Source organism: Vulpes lagopus, chromosome 2 (genome assembly GCF_018345385.1).
Source record: "Vulpes lagopus strain Blue_001 chromosome 2, ASM1834538v1, whole genome shotgun sequence".
Taxonomy (NCBI): Eukaryota; Metazoa; Chordata; class Mammalia; order Carnivora; family Canidae; genus Vulpes; species Vulpes lagopus.
The window spans coordinates 114,409,455-114,436,965 of NC_054825.1; the positions used below are offsets into that span (position 1 = coordinate 114,409,455).

At 38.0% G+C, this 27,511-nt stretch overlaps 1 protein-coding gene across 2 annotated transcripts; it reads right to left on the reverse strand.

Moving 5' to 3' along the window:
* GPRC6A (G protein-coupled receptor class C group 6 member A) lies at positions 1-24,491 on the reverse strand. 2 transcript variants are annotated; one of them, XM_041746743.1, is made up of 6 exons: positions 24,298-24,491; positions 20,173-20,476; positions 16,854-17,690; positions 9,972-10,079; positions 7,159-7,282; positions 1-4,923 (listed from the first exon to the last, which is right to left on the reverse strand). In XM_041746743.1, exons 1-6 carry the CDS (start codon positions 24,489-24,491, stop codon positions 3,809-3,811), a joined length of 2,682 nt encoding a protein of 893 aa, XP_041602677.1. In that variant the 3' UTR covers positions 1-3,808. The 2 variants fall into 2 exon arrangements, with proteins under 2 accessions (XP_041602677.1, XP_041602676.1); XM_041746742.1 differs by having other exon boundaries at positions 9,972-10,184.
* Between the last annotated feature and the right edge of the window lie 3,020 nt (positions 24,492-27,511).

Consider the following 27,511-nt stretch of genomic DNA (forward strand, 5'->3'; position numbering starts at 1 on the left):
GGTAGCAAGAAATTATTTAAGAGAGTAAGCAATTATTTAACTTATACTCAGTTGAATTTAAGAGCCCCAAAAGTTAACAGAAAAGTGAAAAGTACAATAGTCTTTCCCTTGTTATTTGTTTGTTTGTTTTACATGATGGCAAAGATGTAGTTTTGGCAGTTCAGAACTTAATTTCTTATGTTAAATAGCATTTTTAAAATTCTGGAATAATTGTTGAAAGCTATGTAACTGTAGTAAAAGTCATAACTCTTATGAAACAATATTCCTTTCATTGTTTTATTGGCACAACAGTACTGGGATTTCTGTTTTGTGTGATCACACTCAAGAATCTGGAAGCTCTCCTACAGCTTTGCTCTCATGTCAATAAGAGAAACTGTTTTCATATCAACAGAGCAATGAGTCAGTAAAATAACAAACAGAATACTCATTTCTTAACACTTTCATGTACATCAGGGTATTTCACCCTTAACAATTTTATGAGATGTTATCACCATATTATAGGTGAATACATTTGGGTTAAGCAGTAACCTAGGATCAATATCTTGGGTTTGTTTGTTTTTATTGTTGTTGTTTAACATTCAATCCATGTCAGACTAAGACTGTGGAAGATTTGCTTAGCAAGATAGGGGAATTTAACTTAATTCTGAAAGTGATAGGAATTTATTAAATTTTTTCTGAATAGGAGAATGATAGTATTGAAACTACCCTGAGTAAGATCAATCTGTGGTGATGTATTGTGTGCATTAGAAGGGGAATGCTAGGGTAGTAACTAGTTTGGACTGTTTCAACAACAGAGATGTGGAGTCACGACAGCCTAAACTGGGGTGATGATAGCAGTGGTAGTAGAGAGGAAAGGGCAGCCAAGAACGTGATCCAAAGGAGAACTGATTTGCTCACTGCATAATGATGAAAACACTAAATATAAACTCCTTGAGAGGAGAGAACTTGTCTGTCCTTTATCATTGTATACGCCCTGTGCATAGAATTATACCTGGCGCACAGTAGGCACTTATAAATGTTAGTGGAATAAATTAAACTAAAAACACATGAATGCAATGAGGTATAATAGGTGCCGTGACAGTGGCAGAAAGAAAGTCCTGGTAGAAGGGAAAACACTTGATTGTGTCTGGTGGATTAGCTAGAATGTTCTAGGAGGACAGAGGTGGAAAGGACATCAAGGCCAAGAGGAGAGGCAGACTCTGAGGCATGGAATAGCATGGTATGGGTACAGACGATCACCAGCAGGTGACCATTTCTCAAGGATAACATACCAGCTAGGAAGGGCAGCCATTGTTCCTGGGCATGGGGAGTCTGGGCATCAAGATAAGAAATTTTGACTTATTAGAGGTTTTAGGACAACCGAGTAACATGAAGAGGTTTTTACTCTAGGAATACATGAGGTAGAAATGAATGGAAGGTTTAGTAAGAACTCTGTGTTTGAAATAAAATGAGAGATCAGAGTCAAAGTAGGAAGCTGTTGTAAATATCTACGAAAGGGATTATGAAGGCCTAGGTTAAGGAAGTGATGACAGGGATAGAGGTCTTGGCAAGGTTTTGAGAAAATTCAAAAGTTAGAAAACAAAAGACAGGTGATGAATTAAAGGTATAGAAAGGTGAAGCAAATGGTGGGGTCAGAGATGAATAAGATGATCTGCAGGGTTCTGATGAATTCAAAGGTGGTATAACATGCTGAGAAATGGAAAACAGGAGGAGGGGCCAGGAAAAGGAAGTAATGGATCAAATGTTAGACATGTTGACTTCGACAAGTCAAAGTACAAGGGACAAGAATGTGGGTTGATTAGAGTGACCAGAGACATGGTTTGGGGAGTTATCTGGGCCAAAGTTAAGGTATGGAGATGGATGGTATTGTAGCAAGAAAGTGGATAGAGAGAAAAGGGATTTAGATTGAGGATGGCACTCTGGGGATTACCCATATTTGAGAGTCAAATGGAGGAAGACATATGGTCAGGATGCCAGAATAGAACCAAAAGAGTCTTTGCATCAGATTGAAGAGTTTTAAATAATTAGAAGCTTTAGAATATCATGTAGGGAATGAAGAAGGAGAATTTCAGGGAGGAGGAATTATACCACAAATGCCCATCAGATTCAAGGGAGATGAAGGCTTAAGAATCACCATTGAGGGATGCCTGGGTGGCTCAGTGGTTAAGCATCTGGCTTTGGCTCAGGTTGTGATCCTGGAGTCCTGAGATCGAGTCCCACATCAGGCTCCCTTCATGGAGCCTGCTTCTCCCTCTGCCTATGTCTCTGCCTCTCTCTCTCTGTGTCTCTCATGAATAAATAAAATAAAATCTTAAAAAAAAAGAATCACCATTGAATCTGATAGATAAAAAGCCACAGACAGCTGTTCTCTAAACTACTTTGGCAGAGTGGTACAACTAGAAGCCAGATTTCAGTGGGCTCAGTGGGTCCAAGTCAATAATGACACTATTCCTTCAAACATTCAATTGTGAAGAAGAGGAAGAAAGAGAGTTGTAGTTAAAGAGACTGTCAAGACTGGAGACAATGTTATTTTGTATGTTTATCTGTTTTATAAGGATGGGCAGCAGTGTGAACATGGCATTCGAATCCTTATTAGCAGCTCTGACCTGGTCCCCTGGGCTCAGAGTCTTATATCCATATGAATGCTTGATACATCTTGAAATTACTCCAGGCACCTCAAATTCAATATTCCATCTCCTACTCTAAACCAGTCTTCTTCCCATATTGCATATCTCCTCCAATAAACCAGACAAGAAGGTTATACCTCACCCCTCACCAACCACATGAAGTAAAGTACCACTTCCTATATAGCTTAGATACCTATTCATATTCTTTTCTCTTTTCCCTCATGTAGATCCAAATCCTCTCCCAATTAGACTCCATCCTCTATCCTGTTTCAGAGTGATCTTCCTAAAATGAGACTTTGAACCTGTCATCTTGATGACCTTCAACTCACAAGATAAAGATCTAAGCTTCCTATGAAAAAACTCCAGTCTGTGGTATTCCTTCATGACCTAACCCCTACATACAAAACAGGACTCCTCTCTAGTAATACCAAATGCTGTACTCCCCCGAGTGTACCTTCTTGACCCTTTTTGCTGCTGTCCCTTGCTTTCCCCCTTTATCTGGAACAGTTTTCTGTACTTTCTTTGATTAGCTAACCCTTATTCATCTTTCGAGACTTTACCTAAGTGTCATATTTAGCTTTCTTTGAAGCTCTCTCATCATCTCCCAGGGTGACTAAGTGCTGCTTCACTATACTGTTACAGTGCCCTATGCACATGACAATCAGAATTCTCCACACTGAAGTGAAAATGTTGATATGTGACCCTCTCTCCTGGATTTTGAACTCCTAGAGGTCAGAAATGATGCCTTGATCCTTCTTGTACCTTCGTATTTAGCATACGACCTGGCACATGGTAACTGCTAAAATGCTTGTTCAACTAAACTGAGCAATGAAGGCGGAAAGGTAAAGATGCTTTGGAAGAGAAGGAGAACCCATATGAAGAAGTTTGAGAAGAGGAGGCAGAGGATATTACAAGGATGATGTAACATGGGCTAATATTGAATAAAAACATGGCTAACAGGAAGGAGGTAAAGATGGACGCAGAAGGAGGAACCAAGGCAGTTTCAGGTTGAGGGCTCTATTTTCTCTGTAAAACAGGTGGTTAGACAGAGGGAGCATTGGTGAACATGGTGGCAGTGAAGAAAAACAAACTATATATTCATTGGAAAATAAATGTACATTTTAAATACAAAGATCCTAGAAACATTTTATTCTCGAACATGCCATCTCTTCAGGACTCCTTCATATACTTGAAATTCTTTTTCGAGGCAAAATTTTAGGTACACTTATCGCATTTTCTCCGCATATGTGTGCAAATGCTTGTGCCTGAAGATCCTTGCTTTCCTGCGAGGCTGCAGACTTGCCACTAGAGCTGGGATTGGTCGTTGTGATATTGCTGTTAGTGGAGTCCAGTGAAACATGACTAATGGCAAGGCTGCTTGCAGTGTGGGAAGAGTAACTGTAAATCATCTTGAGAAAGGCAGATTTTGTGTTAGCCTCTTGCTTACAAAGAATAATATAGCATTTGGGGAAGAATGTGCAACACAGGATCCCATAGTTAGAAATTAAAATAACAATAATCTCCACAGCTGGCAAATATTTACCAAATGTGGTAGCATAGATGGGGATGAATGTGATCCAAGCTATGAAATAAATGAGCATGCCAAATGTTATGAATTTGGCTTCGTTGTAATGCTCAGGTAATTTCCTGCCTTTGAATGCAAATATGAAGCAAATGAAGGCCAGAATGGCAATATAACCCAGCATGGTGCCAAATGCAAGGATGGATCCCTCCTCACATTCCAGGATAATGACTCTGGGCAAGGAGACATTCTCTTCCACAGCAGGTGCTGCAAAGATTAGCCAGATTGTGCAAATGACAACCTGGATACCTGTGCAAGTGAAGATGATGGGGATTGGTTTATAGAGGCACTTCAAGAAGTTCTGCAACTTGGGATGGAAGCTGAAGGCTAGCAGAATTTTCAGGGACTTCATCAAAATGCAGGAGATGCAGAGAGTGAAGCTCATGCCAAATACAGTCTGCCTGGTTTTACATGTGAAGTCTTGTGGTTCTCCAATGAAGAAGCCTGTGCTGGCGAAGTTGAGGACATGACAGAGAAGGATCACGTAGCAGACCAGCAATCCCCCAGATGATTTCACAATGGGTGTGTTCAGGTTTCTTGTAAATATTATGCCAATGGCCAGAACAAGGATGATTCCTAGTAGGGAGAGGGCCAGGAGCAGTATAGCCAAGGAATCATTCCAGTTGAGATATTCCACTTCCTTTTCAAAGCACCTTGTGCTCCTGACAGGGGCCCAGTGAGTTTCATTGTTGCATAAGAGGCAGTGATCCATATCTAAAAGACAGAAGAGATTCAGTTACATTGCAAACATTTAAGCTAGAGTTAATTTTCACATTGGTTATTCATTCACACAGAATCCAAAAGAAGGCAAGAGAGAAAGTGTGAAGGTGAAGGAAGAAAAAGGGGAAGAGAAAGGAAAAAAAAAAACAGCTGGGCTGCAAGTCTTTAGGAAATCAATACTCAAGATAGCTGGGCTGTGAGTCTTTAGGAAATCAATACTCAAGATAGACATTAGCCTCTTATGAATTTGCTATTATTATAGGTGGCAGGCAGTTCAGGGACTCTGTTAAGAAGAAGGGCTTTGGAGTCAAAATGCATCTCAAGTTCCTTCCTCTATCACTTACGATTCCCATAATCTTGAATAAGTAATTTGAACTTTCTGATCCAAATCTTAAAAAAAATTCATAAAGACCCTGCCTTACTGGGGTGCTGCATTCACGCCAATAAATATAAAATGCTTTGCACGGAGCATTACACATCTTAGACGCTCAATGTAGTGAAAACTATTATAAATAAATACGACAGCAGTTCTTTAAGAGCAGAGAAAATATAGCCAAGTTGCTCTAAAAGCTCTCTAAAAGTGAGATAACACAAGATTGTAACCAATGACAGTGAATGAAGAATTAGTTAATTTTTTTTTCTAGGAGGTCATAAAATTGAGCTTCTCACACAGGCAGTGACAAGCTGGGAAGTGATTTCAGCTGATTCATGATGAGCTGATATTAGAGTGGAGTCTCTGGGAGTGTGATTGCCTCTGCTCTCCATTCTCAGCCCCCTAAAGTTGGGGTCCCGCCTACTACCAAAAGCCCCTCCCCGGGCATCCATCTGAGAACCCTCCAGAGTGCCCATTCTGTTTTATAAGGGGGCCCGCGTTCTCTTCTTTGTTAATCTCAAAGTCAGGTTGTGTTTCTGTGTATAAACTTCTTCATTACCTCTCCAGCCTCTTCCTCTTTCCAAACCCTGTGTCCCTATAAATACCCATTCTTCTCTGTGGTCCCCTAACTGTTGCTGCAAGTGTGTGCCACCTTCTTCACCTGTTTGGCGAATGTTTCATGGCCTTTTCGATGTACCTGGGCCGTGCGCTGGAGATATAGGGAACAACAAGAGATGCTGTCCTTTCAGACCATCCTAAATCCTTGTGTTTCGTCCAAGGGAAAAGCAGTCTTCTACACTTGTTCTTTCCCGGGTTATCAAAGGGCAACCCAAACTGTATTTTGAAAACTCGTGCACGTCTTTATGGGAAACAGACACTACATACTCTATTATCCACTTGGCAGACAGTTGCTAGACATCATATTACCTGGAAAATCCCCTCCCTGCCTGTTATCTAATTATTCACACAGCAGAGCCCATCTCTTGGGCTGGGACAAGTGGCATTTTTGTGAGATAGTGATAGAACGTGAGTGTTGGAATGTTAACATCGTCATTTATTCCCCTTGGAGCCAATGAGAAAAAAGAGTAAGCATTTGAGAACTGGTCCAGCTCTGAGGTTCTCAGCAGTTAGAGATGAATGGGGATGCATCTATAATGAACAATAAGCCAGGGAGGGAACAAGAGGCTTTAAAGTAGGCTTAACTCCAAAGAAAGCGCTGATAGCTCCTTTTAAGACCCCGAAGGCTGCTGGGCTCCTTCTTGTTCTCTAATTTGTGTATTTTGCTTAGATATCATGAACTGTTAAAGACAGATTTGTCAAACAAGCAGTTAGCATCTCATCTATGTCAATAGTTCACCCCTTCCTCTCACAGATGATTCTTTTTAGGCTTTACCGTTGCCTCTTGGTAGGAATAATGAGATCTCCAGGGTATGCACACCTCTGGGTCTCTATCATGCTCTGTTTAGCTAACTCAGCATTTATTTATTCATACCTACTGTGCCCCAGTTACAAGGCCGGCATGTCTGTGTGGGGGACAGATGGACAAAAATGGATAGAATTCACATTGTTTTGAGAGATGCGAGAGAGGAAGTCCAGTTGAGGGGGTGACATCTCTCCTTGGAAGTGAAGTTACTTTTATATCTCTATTATGTATTGGTTAATGTATCTGCTGATATAAAAGAGCAAATTCCAATGTAAAATGAAATTTCACTGGAATTTATTTTAGCAGGTGCATGAAATCCTTAAGTGAAAAACAAAACTAAACAAAACAAAATAGGATTCTTGTAAAAAAAAAAATCAGCCTAAGAGAAATGGTTCAGGTCTATCACAGTATGTGCTGTGGTGACTATAGTTACCTGTCTGGTTACTGTAGTGATTTTCAGGACAGTCCACACATTCATAGCAGCAGATATGTTGACTTCTTGTAGTTTTTTTCATTTGCCCAGGACTGCATTCCTTGGAACATTTAGATCGAATTTGCTGCCAAGTGAAAGAAATCTCAAATAGATTTTTTTTAAAAAAAGATTTATCCTAAGTAACTTTGACTTAATGTATTTACTAAATAGTAAACATTGGTCTCTTTAAAAAAAAAATAGCACCATAGAATTTTTTTGTCATCTGGAGGAATGCGAACAAGTTTAAAAAACAGAAACTATTTCAGATAGTGATACTGCCTTAGGAAGAAGAAGTTTTTGTCCCATTAATAGCTTCTGTAAACAAATAAGAGAAATGAGCTCTTTCAGAAAGTCCCTAGCAGAGGGACAAATGTATAGTGATGACACTAAAAGAGGGGACAATGGCTTGGAAATGTACAATCTTGTGTTATATAAAGACTTTAACTATATTGGAAAATAGAAACTTAATGGGCTTTTGTATTCTTCAGAAGAAGGTTAGTAATCATGCCGTCCAAGGACTCTGGCCAGTCTGACCTTCAAAAACAAAACAGTGGAGGGGCACCCGGATGGCTCAGTTTGTTGAACATCTGATGAATGATTTCGGCCCAGGTCATGATCTCAGGGTCATGAGATCAAGCCTGGAGTCTGGCTCCTCACTCGGCAGGGAGCCTGCTTGAGATGTTGTCTCTCCCTCTGCCCCTCCTTCCACTCTCACACTAAATAAATAAATAAATAAATAAATAAATAAATAAATATTTTTTAAAAAAAAACAGTGGAGATTTTGAATTTAAAACCATTAAAGTATTAGTGAAAAAGGCAACCCTAGATATATAAATAGAATTTTAATAATCCTGAGAATTTAGGTTATAATTGTGCATACCGCAGTATGAATCATATATAGCATCCTATTTTTATGAAGGCTTTTCCAATTTACATAATAATTCTTTGCACTTCAGTTGTGCTTTTTTTCCATTCATAGTCCCTTTCTCATGGCATATCTTGCGAACTATATCTGTTATCGTCTCCCTCTTACATTCTGAAGACCAAAGCAAAATGGGTAAAATAGGGTTTCTTCAGATTATCTTAATAGCCATTCCTGAGCCAGGAACACAATCCAAGGACTAAGTTAACTGGCCTTTACTCTGGGAGATGAAAATATCTGGCTGAGAGAGAGAAGTAGCTGAGATGTGGTAGCCCTGTGTCCACAAGCAGTGGCTTTCTTCCTCTCAACACAGTTATTCCTCATCTGGGTTTTCAGCAGGCAGGACGTCATTAGGGGATAAAAAGGAAACCTTTTCTCCTCTTCACATAAGAGACAGCAAAGACATTCTAAAGTCTGGTATTAATAACTTTGGAATATCAAAAGATATAGGATTATCTGAGGTTTTATACTATGGATTTTGATGATTTACCAGAAATGCTGATACCCCAACTAGCCTACATATTGACAAGTGGTTCCTGAAATCTGACTTAATTGGTCTCCTACTACCTCCTTGAAATATTTATAGGTGTTACCATCAGAAAAGAAGACATGTCCATCTTTTTTATGGTGATCAGCCCTTTCCACTTAGTCACCAAAAACCCCTCTCGCTTACTTATCATCCTATCACCTCCCTCTCACTGTCTCCCCTACAAAGTCTGAAGATAGTCTTGGTAGGATTAAAAACAGTGGTTCTTGCAGGAATTTTAGTAGAGAATCCCCTCTGTATTCAGTACAAAAAATGAGTCACCACATAGTAAACTATGTAAAGTAAAGATTGAGTTGAGTTAACGGTGTTTAGCAGAGTTCTGGGTTCACAATATTGTTGTGAGAGTGGAGGTGATAATGAAAATGATAAAGAAAGTTTGAAAACACAGAAAGATGGCTACATTTCTATCTTTCAAGGAAAAAGTATCTTGCCTTACTGAAACTTATGACAGGGAAAATTAGAATAAAAGTAGTGACCTGAAGCTTTGATTCTTTCATTCAGCACACTTTTTGAGTGTCTATTATATGTCATGCACTGTTGTAATTATTGGGGCTACAGCAGGGGACAAAACACAAAAATCCATGCTCGCACAGACCTTCATTCTAGCTGACAAGGCTGACAATAAGCAATTTAAGAATAAGCAAAGGGTACAGAATGCTAGATGGTGAAAAGTATTAAGAAGAGAAATAAAAAGAGAAGGATATATAAGAAGTATTAGGTTGGCATTGCAGTTGTAAATAAAGTGACTGGGGAATATTGCCCTGACATGGTGACATTTTAGGAAAGATGGAAAAGAAGCAGTTCTCTTCTGATGTTTTCAGTTTTGTTAGTGACATAAGAAGCAAGGTCAATAGAATGTGAAGATGGGAAAGATGTGTGGGAGTCAGAGGAGAGAAGAAAAATTATGGAATAGCTATCCAGGAAGGTGGGTGAATTAATGGAGTAGGATAATAGTCTGATTGTCCAACAGCATTAAGGGCCATTGGAGGTAAGAGATCATGAATTTGAAGTGAAAACTGTCAACAAGGTGTTTTTGTTTTTGTTTTGCCAAGTTCAGCTACGTGAGGGCTCTATTGATTAGGCAGAGAGTTGAATTTAATCAGGATCATGCTTTGGTCGAATGTGTATGATGAAGACAGCATGAACAGGGAGTGATATATAAGTTGATCATAGAATTTAAGGAGGGAAATTGGGGACGGTAAACATGAAGTGAGGTTATTGGAGGTTCTGGTGGGATCAAGGACTTTTGCAACCGAGGTACTAATTTGATTTGAATGCTATAAAGCAGGCCTACCACAAAATTACCTTAAGATTTCTGAACTCATTTTTTGTTTCTTGGTCTGTGATGATGAAGACATCATTCCTCAGATCATATTGTGCCATCTTGGTGATAGTCATGTGGCCGCCAATCTCCTTCCAGAGCACAACATCGTATCCAGTATTCATATCCCCATGGGCATCAAAATGAAATGAATTCCCTTCATCAGTGAATGTCACATTTTTTAATACATCAAGTAACTATAAAATATAAAAATGGAAATAAAAACTAATGGAAATATGTATCTATTATCCCAAGTATAACACTGCCTTACATAGAATATCACTTAAAAGGTAAAAAAAAAAAGAAAAGGACATTCTGGACATTCTGGATCAGCGAGTGTGGTAATTAGTTGAGAAGGTTTGTAACTATCTGGCAACAATTTAAGAATTCTAGTCTGATTTCTGCCAAAGTCTTGCTCTGTAAATTTGAGGAATCAAGTTAATATTTACAGAGGGCAGCTTCTCTGGCTCATAAAATTGCAATCTAGGCATCTTCTTTTTCCATGATGTAGAATTTCAGGGTGAGTCCTCTGGGGGCAGTTGCCTGGGCTCTAATCCTGGTTCTGTATCTCATTAGTGATGTGGTATTGACCCAATTGCTTCCTAGGCCTCAGCTTCCCCATCTGTAAAATGAAATAAATGGAACCTTCCTTGTAGGATTATTATAAGGATTAGATGTAATTAAGCATATAAAGAGTTTAGCCCAGCGTTGGGCACAGATTAAGATTAGTAAAAGATAAATATCTGTTAACACTGTTAATTAGCTAATAGAAGTATTGTGCAAATACATAAAAATACTTTGAGTCTATCAATTAATGATGCCCCCTGACATTCATATATTACTTGCTAATACTCAGAAGTGTGCTATCCTTCTATGCCATAACAACTCAGTGAAACAAGCTGAGCAGGGATCATTTTCTTTTGTTAGATGAACGTCACCAGCCAAGGGGTGAAGGGCCTTGTCCGGACCCACACATTTTGGCATTCAGTTCTTTCCATTGCATCTAACATTATATTAATTCAATAGCTTCTTATTTTTTCCTTCTGACTCAAAAGCAGTCATCAGTGTGTCATCTGGAGCTATAGAAGGCAGCAACATTCCTTTTTTCCTTCTAGTCACAGTTGGATCCTTGGCCAAGCCTGGAGTGGGTAATCCAAGCCAGAGGTTATTATGCTCCCCATCTGCAAAATGAGGGCTAAAGGGACAGAGGTACAAATGTGGGAAACAGTCCCTGGCAACAGCACCCTGTTCTCGGGGTGTCTCCCCACCAGACAAGGTTAGCTGGTGGGTAGAAGGTACTGCCAGCACCTGCCCCCTAAATCCGTACCTTGTTACTAATTTGGGGGGAAGTATGGCTTTTATTATCTCCAGTCATTTTCACATCTGTTTCAGTGATTGTATGGTAAAGTGACCTCTAAATTCTATTTCCAATGTAATTCATAAAATGATTTTTTTTTTAGTTTGAGAGGAAAGAAATGCAGTGAAAAATTACTGGTCTTGTTACCCAATTTGTACAGTAAGAACTTGTATGCAATGCAGTTAGGACAGGGAATGTTTTACTGACACAGAAGGCAGCTGTGTTGAGTTTGTGCTTTGGAGGAAGAATCATAGATTGGGAGGAAGGGACCCCGGCTCCACCATTAACCGGATATATAATCACAGCTAAGTAAATACCCTCTCTGAACACACTCGGCTTACTCTTCTAAGTCCATGAGATTATGAGGCTTCTGCAGTATGCAAAATCTGTGGAATGAGGCAGAAATTATTCTATTTGAATAGAGCTCTTCTTATTTTATTCCTTTGCAGTTAATCTTTTATGAATGTTTCTTTTCTTCCATTTTTAAAAATAGAATGTAAGAAAATCAATTTATATTTTAGGGTAAATATATTAGTTATGACAGATCAGTGATCAAATGTCACTTTAGTAAAATCTCTAAGCAATGTCTATTGATTTTATTATATGTCCCCACAGATTTCTTAGTTCTTTTAATGAACGTAAATGGATTAGTATTACTTTAAAGAAGCAGGACATCAGATCTAACAGGGTGGAATTAACCAGCAAAAGCTTTTTCCAGCACTTGCCTGGAATAAAAAATGTGAAGGGAACAAAAATTTAAAAAAGGAAGTAAGGACCTATGTTTCCACCTCTACCTGTGTATTGATTTTTCTTTAGCAATTCACACTAACGAACCCCAGAAAACTCAGCTCTTTAGGGAGCATTTCCTTTCCTACTCTTGTGTTTGGACTATAATTTCTGTCTGTTTTTTTCCTGTGTTTAATGAGGCTTTCAAGGGTAAAGCTTTGACACATACATGTTCTGTAAATAGTGATAACATTGTATGATGCACATAAACTAGCCTAACTGTATGCTTGTCATCACAGCAGAGGCGGTGCAGGCAAACAAAACAGTGCATTCATGACCTGGTAAGTAAGATAGAGCATTTACTCTGGGTTAAGGTGAGTTTCAAACATTGGTGCTCTGATTATGAGGCTATTAAAGGCTTTTTCTGCCAATTTTTTTCATGGAGACTCTGAAAGTCAATGTAAATTGATGCTATAAATCGTAAACAGTGGGATTTGCATTTCCATGTTACAGAATTCTCCCTTTGTAGGGCAGGGAACTGTTTTTGAGAACGCAAGGCCAGGAGGCCACACCACTCAAGCTGTTGTGGTTAATGTTGTTTTCCTTTCCCCTGTCTACCCTGATGTCCAGGACATTTCCCTAAGTAAGCTGTGCTGGTGAGGAAATTTGAGTCACAGAGGATGCGGCCTTGCATCTCTGTCTGGTGCCCAACCCATGTCTTTTTTCTTCCATGAAGTTTTACATGCTGTGGTGGAAAGCATCCTGGACTAAGGCTGGAACAGTTTCATCACTAACTGTGGGTGACTGTGGGCTGGACGCTTATTGTGGGGGTCCCATCCATGTCTAAACAGCTGCAAATCTTGGTCACTAGTAACATTTTCCTCTTGCCACTACTTTAGGATAGAGTGTAAGGAGCATGAACATGTGGACCTACCAGAATATTATAGAGGTTAGAGGTCAATGCCTACTATAGTAGCCCTTCAAAATTAGTTATTGTGGTGCCTAGGTGGCTCAGTAGGTTCAGCGTCTGCCTTCGGCTCAGGTCATGATCCCAGGGTCCTGGGATTGAGCCCTGAGTAGGGTTCTCTGCTCAGCAGAATCTGTTCTCTCTCTCCTTCTGTCCCTCCCTCTTGCTCATGTTCTCTCTTGCTCACTATCTCTCTCTCTCTCTCTCTCAAAGGAATAAATGAATAAAATCTTTTAAAAAATTATTAGTTACTATTCTCCTTATCACTTCAAAATCACTATCTCCTCAGCATGTGTCTCTTCTGACTTCTGGACCAATATGTAACTGCCATTGCTACACTTGAATGTCTCTGAAGCTCCTCGAATTCAACATTTCCAATACTGAATGCCTCTTCTCCCCACCAGACCTCTATTTATCTCTGTTTCTACCCCAACAAATGGTACCAATTGTCCAAATGTGGACTCACTTGCAACATCTTTGCTTTTCTTTGTCTGTTGTCCTTTACACCCAATCTATCTCCAGATGCTCTTCATTCTTCTTCTTAAAAATCCACATATGTGCATCTCCATCCTCACTGTCACACAGAATACTTGTAGTACTTGTACCTGTAGTATAAGCCATCATTATTTTATGCCTGGATTACCTAATTGGTCCTTCTACCTCTAGGCTTGTGTCCCTCTAACCAATGCACATCACAGTGGAAATGAAATGCTATTTCTGCATTGGAAAGAGGAATCACGTGGAAAGAGGATCGCGACACTTTCCTGTGTAAAAATATCTTTAACTGGTTCCCCTTTGCTCTATCAAGTCCAAACCTATAAACATAGTTTGCAGACTTTCTATTGAAAGGGTGTCCCTATACCAGCAGTATCAGCATCACCTGAGAGATTGTTAGAAGGGCAGACTTTCAGGTATCCCACTCACCCGTGACTGAATTAGCATATACATGATAATAAGATTCCCAGATAATTCAACTGCACATCAAAATTTGAGATGCTCTGATTGCTTGAGCCCTCATGATGGCTCCTTCACTAATCTCTTTACTTTCATTTACCCGTAGTTGCCATAAAACACTGAATTCTGTGGCACTATTTTCTTATCCATGAAGATGCCATGTTTTCTCTCCCTTCTCAAAGTATTTCTTTTTTTTAAATATTTATTTATTTATTTATTTATTTATTTATTTATTTATTTATGATAGTCACACAGAGAGAGAGAGAGAGAGAGAGAGAGGCTGAGACACAGGCTGAGGGAGAAGCAGGCTCCATGCACCGGGAGCCCGACGTGGGATTCGATCCCGGGTCTCCAGGATAGTGCCCTGGGCCAAAGGCAGGCACTAAACCGCTGTGCCACCCAGGGATCCCTCAAAGTATTTCTTTTCTAACTCCTACCCACCCATCATATTCCCCAGAGATGTCATGACCTCTGGGGAATGTTCTCTGAACCAATACTGGCTTGGTTGCCTCAGTTATGTGCTTCTCTGCCATTTTGTGTCTCTATGAAACAGAGCAATGCATTAATCCTCATTGTAATCAGCTCCTTAATTGTTTGATTGTATATAAACACCAGTAGACAGATGACTCCTTTAGGATGAGAATTGTCTTGTTTCCCATAATTTTTCCAACACTCAACTCAGTGCCTGGAACACTGAGACATCGGATAAATATCTGTTAAATAGATGTATGAATTGGAAGTTTGACCATTAGACATTGGGTCATCCCATATGCATCACTTACTACTTTCCATATATCATCATGAGTAATGGAAAACAAAGCCCCCCCCCCCCATATCACAACAAGGAGGTGGTATCCTCATGCACATCTGGCTAACATTAAAAATCTGTTGAAGTAAGACAATTCTGATTGTACCATTCCTGAAGACTGCTCACAGATGTCACCAAATGGGAAGCCAAAGTAAGAGATATCTCCAAATACTGGGAAAAACTTCTTTAAAGTTATTTGAATGTAAAATTATTTAAAAAGTAATATTTAAATACAAATGAATTTTACCAGGGGTCAAAATAATCTTTAGGAAAGTATCTTTGATTAGTGACCCTAAATGTTACTGATCTTTTAAATTTAAAGTGTATGGAGATTTCTTCATAAGAAGACAATTGTCTGCATTATTTGTCCTACTCAATCTGGCACAGATGTGGTTCACTCACATTGTGATCAAAGGAGCAAGTCACTCACATATTCCTCCTTTCCAATCTGTTTCTGTTTGTTTCTAGATAACCAGACTCCCAGGGGGAATAAAGAACAACCCCAGACTCTTAACTGTTTAAGTAAAACATTTTAGAAGACGCTGCTTAGATTATACTTTCTCAAGTCTTTTCCTCAGAATGTCTGAGATTTACTTCTGATTTAAAATACTTTCCCAGATCTTTGAGGGATAAATAGTTCTTTTGATTTGCATTTTTCTTTCCTTATGAAGCTCTTTAAGTCTCTCACCTTTAGCCTACCTGTCCCTAGGATTGTCTGGTTTTTCTTTATTACTCCTTCTCAACATCTTATTCCAAAAATTTTGTGTAGTAGTTTCATTGTTGCAGTTCACTTAATGTATAGTTTTTACCAATCCCTCATTACAATTTTATATTACAAAGAGTGTGCTTTCAAACAGATGTCTTAAAATAGCTGGGCATATATGTACAGATTTTTAAAAGATAATTTTAATTAAAAAAAATCCTAATCTCTAGTCTTAACTCTTCATAAGGTTTTCTGCCTTGCATTTACAAGATCAAAACTAGTTTTAAAATGAGCAATTTAAAACACCTTATGACCATCACATGATCCACCCAAATATAAGCTGATGACCTCAGACCTTGAGCTTGTGTTTGTGAGTGTTTAAAGTAAAAATGACAAAAATAGAAATAGCCTGTCCTGGATACTCACGTATATGGTACGAATTGAGTCTTATTTCCTTTTGCTGCCTTCTTCTTTACACATTTGTAATAATTATATTTTTGGAACATGATTCTGCATCAAGACAGACAAGCTTATCTTTGAATACACACTATTGAGAAATCTAGTTTTAATGAGTAAAATTTACCGTCATATAAAGCAACAATTTGCATGTAAATGTCTTGTTTATAGGCATATAAAAAACACAGTGGAAAATTTTCACTAAAAGGGGTCACATTAAGCTTGAATTTGAGTTTCTTCAAACTAATCGAAATGAAGAAAGGAAAAGACTTCTTTAACCCACAATTAGTGGCTCATGTCAACCTGAGATACCATACAAATTATGATTCATCCAACAACATTAATTTGAGGAAGACTGGAGTCCTAGGGAGACTGTCCTAAGAGTTGTAGCTGAAGGCTTTGAAAACTATTAACCACCAGAGATAGCATGAAAAATTAAGGACATGGAGGCAGAAGACCCAGACTAGAGTCCTATTTCCTGTACTTTCTAATGTTAGTTTCCTTATAGATAATATTTAATAATAATAAAAGGGCCATTAAACATGCATGGTCTTGTGTCAAAAGCACTAAAAGAGATAATTCATATGAAGCATTGAAAAACTGTAAGATTGGATACAAATCCATAAACTCACAGAAAATAATACTATAAACTGAATATTCTTGGAAAATAAAAAGAAACACCAATTTAGAGGGTCAATGTAGTAGTGAAGGCAAAATAAGAACTCTAGTATCCTCAAGAGCAAAGAGCTAGTGATAGAAATGCAGGGTATTCAAACACTGAAGGTATCTACTTACAAAAGTAATATGATAAGGAGTAGCTAATATAAATATTTGCAAATTAAAGCAAGGAAAGAAGTGACTGTAGGGGAATTCTCTTGGATGTGTGAGTTAGTACCTCCCATGGTTGAAAGGCGTTGGGGTTCTGACAGTCTCGAGCTTGGCAGAGATCCCGAATGGCATAACCAAGGGCAAGAACTGCGAGCTGGATACTGTGAACAGGTCCCGGCTCGGTGTAATCCCACAGGAAATCATTTCTCAGGGAGAAGTTCCTTTCTATATCCTTGTTAGCCGTGTAGGCCAAAGTCCCCCGAGAGCGGCTGGAAATGCACTGACTCAAATCACTGTCCTTGACATGTGCACAGGCAGACAAGAGCATGGCATATTCATTTAGGGGCTTGTTATTATCTCTGGGAAACATATGCAGGTTTTGAAGAAAGGAGTGGAAAGAAGACATATTCCCTCTTCTAAAGGTAAACCCCACAACTTTGCCAATCCTTTTAACATTAGGGATGGTGGTGATCTTGGTGGCCATGGACCAGTTATCACTGGCAATCCAGATCTTATTTATATTCCTTTCTATAGCTTTAGTGAAGAGATTGAAAACATGGAATTGCCTCAGAAATACCACAATGACATTAACCTGGGCTTCTGCGATAATTTTCTCAAGGGTCTCATTGATCCTGATTTCAATGGTATCATCTGAGAGGAAGGCCGGGAGAACCTCCTTGAAAGCTATGCACACATTATTTGCTGCAGTCTGAACTGCAAAAGTGTTGAGGGCCAGTCGTCCGTAGTCATCATCTGTGGCTATGATGCCAATCCAGTTCCATCCAGATTTCTGAATCAGGTGGGCCATTGCTTTAGTTTGATAGAAGTCACTGGGCACAGTCCGTAAAAATGAAGGAAAGCGAATTTTGTCACTTAGGATTTCTGCAGTTGATTCATAACTCACCTGGAGATTGATAGAATCTCTTAGTTATGGTGTTGATGTACTTTGGGTGGCCTGTTCACACTCTCTTTTCTGTGATCTTCTGTACAATCTTTTCCTAAATTCTCTGTCCTTTACCTTCTTCCCTTTCAAAGAACTTCTACTTTATAAATAGCTTAAATCATGACAGTACCCGGTGACTGTTTAGAGTCATTGCTCCACAATCATTTCATATTGTGTTCAGTACAGTTCTCTGAAAGTTCAGGCTCTATCTTATATTTCCAGCTACATTTCTGTATCCAATTATACCTATCTTATATCTCATGCCAACACGAATAGGCAAATATTATTTAAATGCATCAATACAGGAAAAATGCTGTTGAATAAGCATTGAATTATTCAACAGCATTTTATGCTATTGAATAAGCTGGTTGAATAAACAAAATGCATTTTGGGACACCCAGCATGTTCAACATTTTGTCTAATTGACAACTTTGGTAATTTTTATTGTAGGTAGGATAAATTATCCAGCCAAATAATTATCTAGTCTAGGGGGTCAGCGCACTTTTTTTTCTGTAAAGGGAGAGATAAAATATTTTAAGCTTTTTTGGTCACATACAGTCTCCATTGTGTGTATGTGTGTGTGTGTGTATTTTATATTTTTTGTTACAATCCTTAAAACAAGTAAAGACCTTTCTTACTTGGTAGCTTAATAGCTTGGGAGCCACATTTGATCAACATGCTATAGTTTTCTGGCCCCTGCTCTACCCAAACAGGCATCAGCATTTTGGGAGACCCACCTAACATGTATGCAAAGTTTGGCTTGATGTACAGCTCTGGTGATTTTGTTCGAGGGGGAATTATTATTAGCTGCAATTCCAATGTGTTTCTGTGTTTCTATATATATATATATATATATATATATATATATATATAGAGAGAGAGAGAGAGAGAGAATGTATATGTGTTTCTATATATATATATTTTTTTTAACTATTTACAGCAGCCACCTGGTATGGTGGAAAGACAACAGGCTTTGGAGTCAGACAAACAGTCAGAATCTTGACTTCAATAAATTTGGGAAAATTAATATTTCTTTGCCTATGACATGATAGGATTCCCGTGAAGATTCAAGGAGGACATTTAAATGGATATTGGCCCATGGTTGACATTGACTAAACCTTAGTTCCCTGAAATTGCTGTGCAGATTTCCATTTTGTACCTGGCATCCCTGTGCTCATCTACATTTGACACCTGAGCTTCAGTAAAATCAGTGTCCCCTGTGGAGAGTCCCCTTTCCTTTTGTGTTGTCTATCATGGAAATTACATTTTTACATGACATAATCATTGTTAAAAATAGTCTACTTTTCTTACTCATCACCTAACTAGCATTATACGTAGTCTAGAAAACTTGAGCCAAAGCTTTATCTCTGAGTTATTTGGGGGGATAATTCTTTTGTCACTTTGGATATAAACCTTTTTTTATCAACCTCACTAGGCTATATATAATGGAACTCTCAGAGTTCTTCATGGGTGTATGCTCTTATTTACTCTAACTCCAGAAAGTTATGTATTTTAAATTCTTATGCACATTTATTATATATATATTTTCCATCTGTTCACTTCTATCAAATGGCTATTTCTTGATAACATGACTATTAACTGTTTCTCCTTTCTAACTTTTGGCTTCTAATCTCCCTGGAGCCTAGAAACAGTGGCTTAGTGAGTCACAGAGTAATGTGATGGGAAGGTAAGTAGACTCAAAATGCAAACCAAGGGGACGTGCTAGACTCTTGAGTAGAGTGTGCCTCAGTGAAAGGCTCTTTATGTTGGTTTTGGTCTTTCAGAGGCCTTTTTGCTTACTTCCTGATTATATATTGGCTTGCATTACAAGGAGACATGTAGTACTATAGTCTCTGCTCAATGCTTCCCATCATACCCAGAAGAAAATGCAAATTGTATCACAGCTTAAAAGATACTGAATGACCAGCTCTTGCTTATCTCTGGAAATGCACTGCTTACTGCACTTCTTTCTATATACCTGACCTAGCTATATTGACCTTTTGCTATTCTTTGGACATTTCAACTTTGTACTTACTACTTTCTCAGCATAGATACTGTCCTCTCCTCCCTGTCTTTGCTTGGCTGTCCCTTCCCATTCGAGTTTCAGGAAGTGTTCCTTGACCTGCGTGTCCTCTTATCCCCCAATCTCTCTTCGGTTTTCTTCATAGCACCCAACTGATGTTATTTCAGAAACAAGGGAGTTGAGGACCTCAGAGAGTTGTCTTATCTGAATCCCACTGAAAACCATCAGAAACTGGATCTGACATGACAGATTGAGGGGCAACTATATTCCCTTAGTGCTCTGTCCATTATACTATCCAGAGTAGGGCACCATGCCCTCTTTGACTGAAGAGAAAGAAAGAATAAAATAAAAGCAACTCCCTGATCTTCTAATAATAAAGAATATGCTCAAAAGCAACATCTAGGGTAAGACAAAACCTACCTGTGGCATGAGCTGTAAATTCAGCATCCTGGAGACAGCCATTGTTATTTCTGAGTAGCCAGCACCTATCACAGCCTTAACTCTTGGCATGTAGCTGGAATAATCACACTTAAACTCCACAATTTCTCTGGAGCAGTTGCGCTTAGAGAGAAACCTCAGAGTAGCTGCCATTGCCACTGTGACTTCGGTACAGGTGTCATAGATTTCATACCCCAGTTTGACTCCGGATAATAGTGTTGAATTGTTGATCATCTCAATGCTATGAATCATGGCAAGAGTTTGAAGAAAAATTGATATTTCAAAGCTGTTGGGAAACAAATTTTTTTTTAAAATCTGAACATAACTCTTCTATAGACATTATGGTAACTCATTTTATTCACATTTCTGCCTTACAATAGACCATTTCTGGACCAGTAAAGCTGGTCTAAACTTTATTTATTTAAAAATAGTTCTTGGTGGAAACCTTTCTAAAAGGTATACAGGGTCTCAAATGGAGTCTGTAGAACAGAATTTAACTTTTTCTTAATTAATTTTGGGATCATTTGAATACTCAGTTTAGTATTCTGCAGTATGAAGATGTGTCTGATTTTTAGTCCTTCTTCTAGTTAGATGTCACCATTTTATTGTTATCCAAGTATCTATTCCTTAGACTCACTAGCCTGTGTTTTATGTGTTTTTTTTTTAAATTATAAACTATTGTGGTTGGAAACCAGATTAATAAGACTCTTAAGAATTGGGCAGTCTGGGTGGCTCAGCGGTTTAGTGCCGCCTTCAGCCCAGGGTGTGATCCTGGAGACCTGGGATCGAGTTCCATGTTGGGCTCCCTGTGTGGAGCCTGCTTCTCCCTCTGCCTGTGTCTCTGCCTCTCTCTCTCTCTCTCTCTGTGTGTGTCTCTCATGAATAATAATAATAAAAAATCTTTAAAAGAAAAAGACTCTTAAGAATTACATATAAAACAGACTGTATGTATAAACACAATAGTTTTCTTCTAGATGAAGTGCACTATTTTAGTTATGAAACATAGCTATTTCCTCTTTAAGTGGGTTTTCCCATTTGACCTCTTGATTTATGATTACTTCAGGGCATTGAATTGCTTGATTACTGATTTACAATTAAGTTTATTGTCACCTACCACTGCATATATGCAGTTACAAACAGTACCTAATATATAGTAAAGATTAGTAAGCATTCAAATGTTTTTAAATGAATAGAGGACATTATTATTATTATTATTTTATTTTAAATTCCAGTACAACTACCATGCAATATTATATTAGTTTCTGGCGTACAATATAGAGATTCAAAAATTCTGTATATTACTCAGTCTCAATATAAGAACTATACTCTTAATCGTCTTTGCCTATTTCCCCCAACCCCCTACCTACCTTCCCTCTGTTAGCCATCAGTTTGTTCTCTGCGGTGAAGAGACTGCTTTTTGGTTTGTTTCTTTATTTTCCTTTTGTTCATTTTGTATCTTAAATGGGTGAAACCATATGGTATTTTTCTTTCCCTGATTAATTTCACTTAGCATTATACTCCCTAGACTTATCCATGTTGTTGTAAATGACAAGATTTCATTCTTTTTTTATGGCTGAATAATGGTCTATAATGCTCCATCATCTTTATCCATTCATAGAGGAGAATATCATTGTTCAGGGTTTTGATATTTTTAAGTTTCCTTTTAGTTCATTGAGTTACGATAAATTAAAGTATTTGAATAATATTTGTCATTGGAGACTATTTTTTATTTTTTATTTTTTTAAGATTTTATTTCCAGGATCACGCCCTGGGCTGAAGGCAGGCGCTAAACCCTGAGCCATCCCGGGTGCCCTATTGGAGACTATCTAAAAGTGAAGTTTGGCAAATCAGCATTAAGTTTTTAATTTAAAGAAAGAAACAAAGAGAGAAAAGTTTAAGTAATGAACTATAACCAAAATAATGAATTAAATGACATTTTAAATGTATAATATCTTCAAGGTCCCCACATGTTAGCTCCATGAGAGTCTAAACCTCTTTGCTGTATTCCTTCGGTATCCCAGTGTCTAGAATAGGGCTTAGTTAATGTAGGCACTTAGTAAATAGTTGTTTGATGCTGAGTGAATACTGTTTCTGTCCCGGAGTGGCAATACGGTGAAAGGATGTTCAATTCAGAGATTCTTTTTCAGAAAAAGTTTGCTTGTTAGATCAATGATTTTTTTTTTTTTTTGTATTTTCCATCCTTAATTGTTGGCTTAAAATCGTGGGCCTCAAATCTGCAGTCATTCTTTGGGTACCAATTTAATGCTCTGAAATTTTTAATGAATTATCCTGAGGCATTTGCTAGTATTCCTGATAATCAACACTTAAGAAGACAGTAGCTTAAAGTGTTCAACTTCTAGAGAGAATGCCAGGAAGGAATCTTAGTGGGATATGCAACCACATTTTATCTGACAGTTGGTAAACACTTTTTGATAAAGAAAAAAAGGGGGGAGGAAGGAGAATGTTACATTTACATACAAAAACATCAAGATAGAAAGCAGGATTTCAGAGTGGAAGGAAGCATGGCAGTCACATTGCCATAGCAACAGAAGCTGATGCTGCCTGTGTCCTTAGAAGTGATCCGGGCCCTACTTTTACAAGAGAAAATTGGAAACTGGAACTCAAAGAGTTTAAGTGATGTGCCTAAGTCTATGAAATTAGTTTGTTTCCAGACAGAAATTACAATTCAAGTATCTTGCTCTCCTTAAAAAAATACAAAAAAATCCATTTGTAACATCCTCTGCCTAGCTTTACTTTTCAATTATACACTGTGCCATGTGTCTTTTCTATCATTAAACTTTCAGGGGAAAGTGTTCATAAAAGAAGAAGGAACAATTTAAGTTGAAGTAAGGTCTAACTTTATTATGAAAGAATTAGATTATTTCAAGAATGAAATGAATGCAGTACTGACCAAAATGCTAGTGTAGAGAGAAATTTTAAATGTAGCCTATTTTAAACAAAACACTAAATAATAGATTGACATTTATTTATTTATTATTTATTTACTTATTTATTTATTTATTTTTAAAGATTTTATTTATTTATTCATGAGAGACACACAGAGAGAGAGAGAGACAGACACACAGGCAAAGGGAGAAGCAGGCTCCATGCAAGGAGCCCGATGTGGGACTTGATCCCGGGACTCCAGGACCACGCCCTGGGCCGAAGGCAGGCGCTAAACCTCTGAGCCACCCAGGGATCCCCTAGATTGATATTTTATTTATTTATTTATTTATTTATTTATTTATTTATTTATTTATGATTTTATTTATTTATTCATTCATGAAAGACACACAGAAGAGAGGCAGAGACACAGGCAGAGGGGAGAAGCAGGCTCCATGCCGGGAGCCTGATATGGGACTCGATCCCAGGACTCCAGGATCTCATCCTGGGCCAAAGGCAGGCGCTAAACCGCTGAGCCACCCAGGGATCCCTAGATTGATATTTAAAACAAAATGCAGTGGATCCCTGGGTGGCGCAGCGGTTTGGCGCCTGCCTTTGGCCCAAGGCGCGATCCTGGAGACCTGGGATCGAATCCCACGTCGGGCTCCCGGTGCATGGAGCCTGCTTCTCCCTCTGCCTATGTCTTTGCCTCTCTCTCTCTCTCTGTATGACTATCATAAATAAATAAACATTAAAAAAAATAAAATAAATAAAACAATATGCATATTGTGGATGATAGAAACATGAATAGTGAATAGTATAAATAGATAATATAAACTGATTTACATTAATGTTAATATGTAATAAATATATATAATATAAATATAAATGTGTTAAGCATGTTTGTAGTGGACAGGCTATAGTGTCTCTTAACTGGTTTCCTCAAGTGACTTCAGGGTTTGTTTGTTTGTTTGTTTTAGGCAAAATTCAAATAAATATATTAATGGAAATCATTCATTGCCTCTGCACTTGGAGATTGATTATACATACAGTGCTGATATATTTCTCTTTTCAGGAATGATTGCAAGACTATATGCAACTTAAAAATATATGAGTTTAAGTTTTATAAAAATAATTTAGATGTTAATACAAGTGAATGTTTACATGCCTTAGTTTCATAATATACTCTGGAAATCTAAAAGTGTTCTTTGAGACTTTACTCACCCAACACACTTCTGGATTTCTGGTCGTCTGGGATAGTCTTCTGAGGGCAGCATTTTCTCATGAATGGCAAATAAACCTCCAATCATGATATGTCCTGGAGAAGTGGCAGCCACAAAGTCATCAGGAGTCTGGCAAGGCTGGGAAGTAACAAGAGTACTCCCAAAGCAGGTAATCGGTATAATCAATAGTGCCATGCTTCTATCTCATTTGCTCAGTTCATGTGAGTTCTTAGGGATCATTAAGCTCACAGAGTGCCAACAACATGGTTTCTATTTCACCTGTAAACACCATGTAAGGTATAGGGCAGTGTCAAAGGCCGGAAGCATTCAGTTTTCAGATGCTTGATGATAGTCAAAACAGTTCTTCACCAATAAGAACATATCAGACTCTAACATTCCATTGTTGGAGATGTATCCTAGCAGTCATGCTAGGAAAAAAGTTATAGAATTAGAAACACTGATCTTCCCTGGGATAGTACTCTTTTGCCTCACTGATATGTCAAGGACTTTGGGTCATGTTGGCATTTCTTTTGAAGTAGAATACAAGAATCTCCAAGAGGGTGCAGCTTGGGAAAGGCTTCCCATATCGGGAGTGGACAGTTATGCATTTCCAAAGATCTTGCATTCAAGGCCCAAAATCTAAAGTGTAGTTTATAAACAGTTGAGAAAAATAGCACTCTGCTTTTGTTTCTCCAGAAAAGCTCTTTTTAAAAAAATGAAATTGGGCAGCCTGGGTGCCTCAGTGGTTTAGCGCCGCCTTCAGCCCAGGGTGTGATCCTGGAGACCCGGGATCGAGACCCACATAGGGCTCCCTGCATGGAGCCTGCTTCTCCCTCTGCCTGTGTCTCTGCCTCTCTCTCTCTCTATGTGTGTGTCTCTCATAAATAAATAAAATCTTTAAAAAAATGAAATTCAATTAAGTTTAGGTATTTATCCCTCTCAGTTTACATGTGTTAGAAATAAGTAGTTTTGGTGGTAATGGTCAAGCCTAAAATTGAGATGAAATTTACCTGAGCTAGTGTTTGGCTTTGAACAAGAAAGGTCTGTCATAGATCATTGACATTGCCACAGTTTGTAGATTTTATTTTTATAAATTTGGAACAAATTTTAGTCTACATGTTCTTACATGCTTAGGAATCTGAACTGATGTGATTTAATGGATATCTTTTAGAATCTAACAGAGGATAGATAAACCTCAGTAACTTGGGAACCATTAAGAAAAAGTTTTAAAAATTTTAACTTTACTTTTTAAAATCAGTCTTTTTGAGACATTGGATTAAGAAAGACTGTATCATGGGCGGGCAGTTCCAAACTCCATACAACCAGTTTGTTGTTGGGAAGCTGACACATTTAAAAGAATTTCAGAAGATAAAAGAGTACGGTGGCTATTTTAGTGATTTTCATCATCCAGATCAGCCTTAGGTTTCATTGACATGTGAGGTAATGGCAACCGAAGAGTGGACGAGTCACAGCTCTTCACACAGCGTCCAATGTTCCTTAAGTCCTACATTCTTACCAATGGAAGAATTTCCTCTGTGAATCCAAATCAGTTAACTTCAGTTGTTTGAAAGTTTAATATACATGGATTTGAAGTCTCTTCATATGTAAAGTAATTGCATTTTGCCCATTGTAATCTTATTATTCATTTGTGTATGTATTCATATGTGTGCTGTTGGATATATTTGTTTTCATGAATGTAGGCATTTTGCTCAGATAACCTTCAAGGTCTACTGAAGTTACAAATTCAAAGACGATTTTAGCAAAAATATAATAAAAAAATGGTAAGTTCAGATAATTGTCCAGCAAAAGTATATAATTGATATTAAATAACTGTGATTCTCAAGTATGACCCTCATGTGACCTTATTACCCAAACCTGACATTTATTTGAAAAAAAATCAGTGACAAAGTTGTACCAATTTTAACAAGATTTAGGTTGCAATTTTAACAATATTTAGGGACTTTGTTAATCTGACAAAAGTTAAAGATAAATCACATTTTCTTATTTTAATACATATAATCTAAGTTGGAAAGCCTATTTTTATAAAGGAGCCTTCTAAAGGTAGGAAAAAAGGGTTTGTCCTATAAAATGCAATGTTATATGGCAGAAAGAGCTCAAACTTTAGAATCTTACAGACTGGTTGGCTCTGTTCACCATAAATCATAACTGACCATAAATCAGTTACTAAGCTTTTCTGAACAATAATTTTCTCATTTATAAAATATGTAGGCTCTTCTTTCTCATAGGTACATTTTGAGACTTGAACTGAATTGATTTATAAAGCTCCTGTATTCTAGTAGGCTTTCAATAATGAGCTCCTGTCTTAGTACATTAGGGCTGCTATAACAAAAATATCGTGAACTGGGTGGCCTATAATCAACAGACATTTATTTCACAGTTCTTGAGGTTGGGAAGTCCAAGATCATGGTACTGGCAGGTTCAATATCTGGTAAGATCCCGTGATAAATCTCATATGGTAGGAGAGGCCAGTGAGTTTTCTCAAGGCTGCTTTTATAAGGGTATTAATCCCATTCAGGAGTGCTCTACTCTCAGGATGTAATCACTTCCTGAAGTCCTCACCACCCAATACCATAACCTTTGAGGTTCTATTTCATTATATACATTTTGGGAAGACACAAACCATTCAGAACATAGTAGCTTCCACCTTCACCTTTCCAAAACCAATCTGAAAGTTTCTTATTTCTTAAATTTGGAGTGCTCTCTACAGTTGGCATTGCTCAGAGCTCTTCCTCAAACACCATAAATGTATGCCTGGTGGAAACGATGATGTTTATACTAGTACCACTAGTTGGTTATTGTCTCCCTAGGAGGTGAGTCATTATTGAGTTAGGCTTGACGGAAGATACAGAGTATATTAATTACTTCAGAATTCCACTGGACATATTCTCTTCACTACTGTAGTTTCTGTCATTATCAAGGTTTTGTTTGGGACCAGGAACTGTACTTTTAGCCATAATTTTGAATCTACAGTAACCACATATTTTCTGCAACTTAAAAACACTTGCATGTGTTTGACATGTCATGACAGCAATAACTATTACTATTCCAAAAGATCTTTTTAAATTTTTTAAAAAGATTTTATTTATTTATTCATGAGAGACACAGAGGGAGAGGCAGAGACATGGACAGAGGAAGAAGCAGGCTCCCTGTGGGGACCCCAATGCGGGACTTGATCCCCAGACCTGGGATCACAA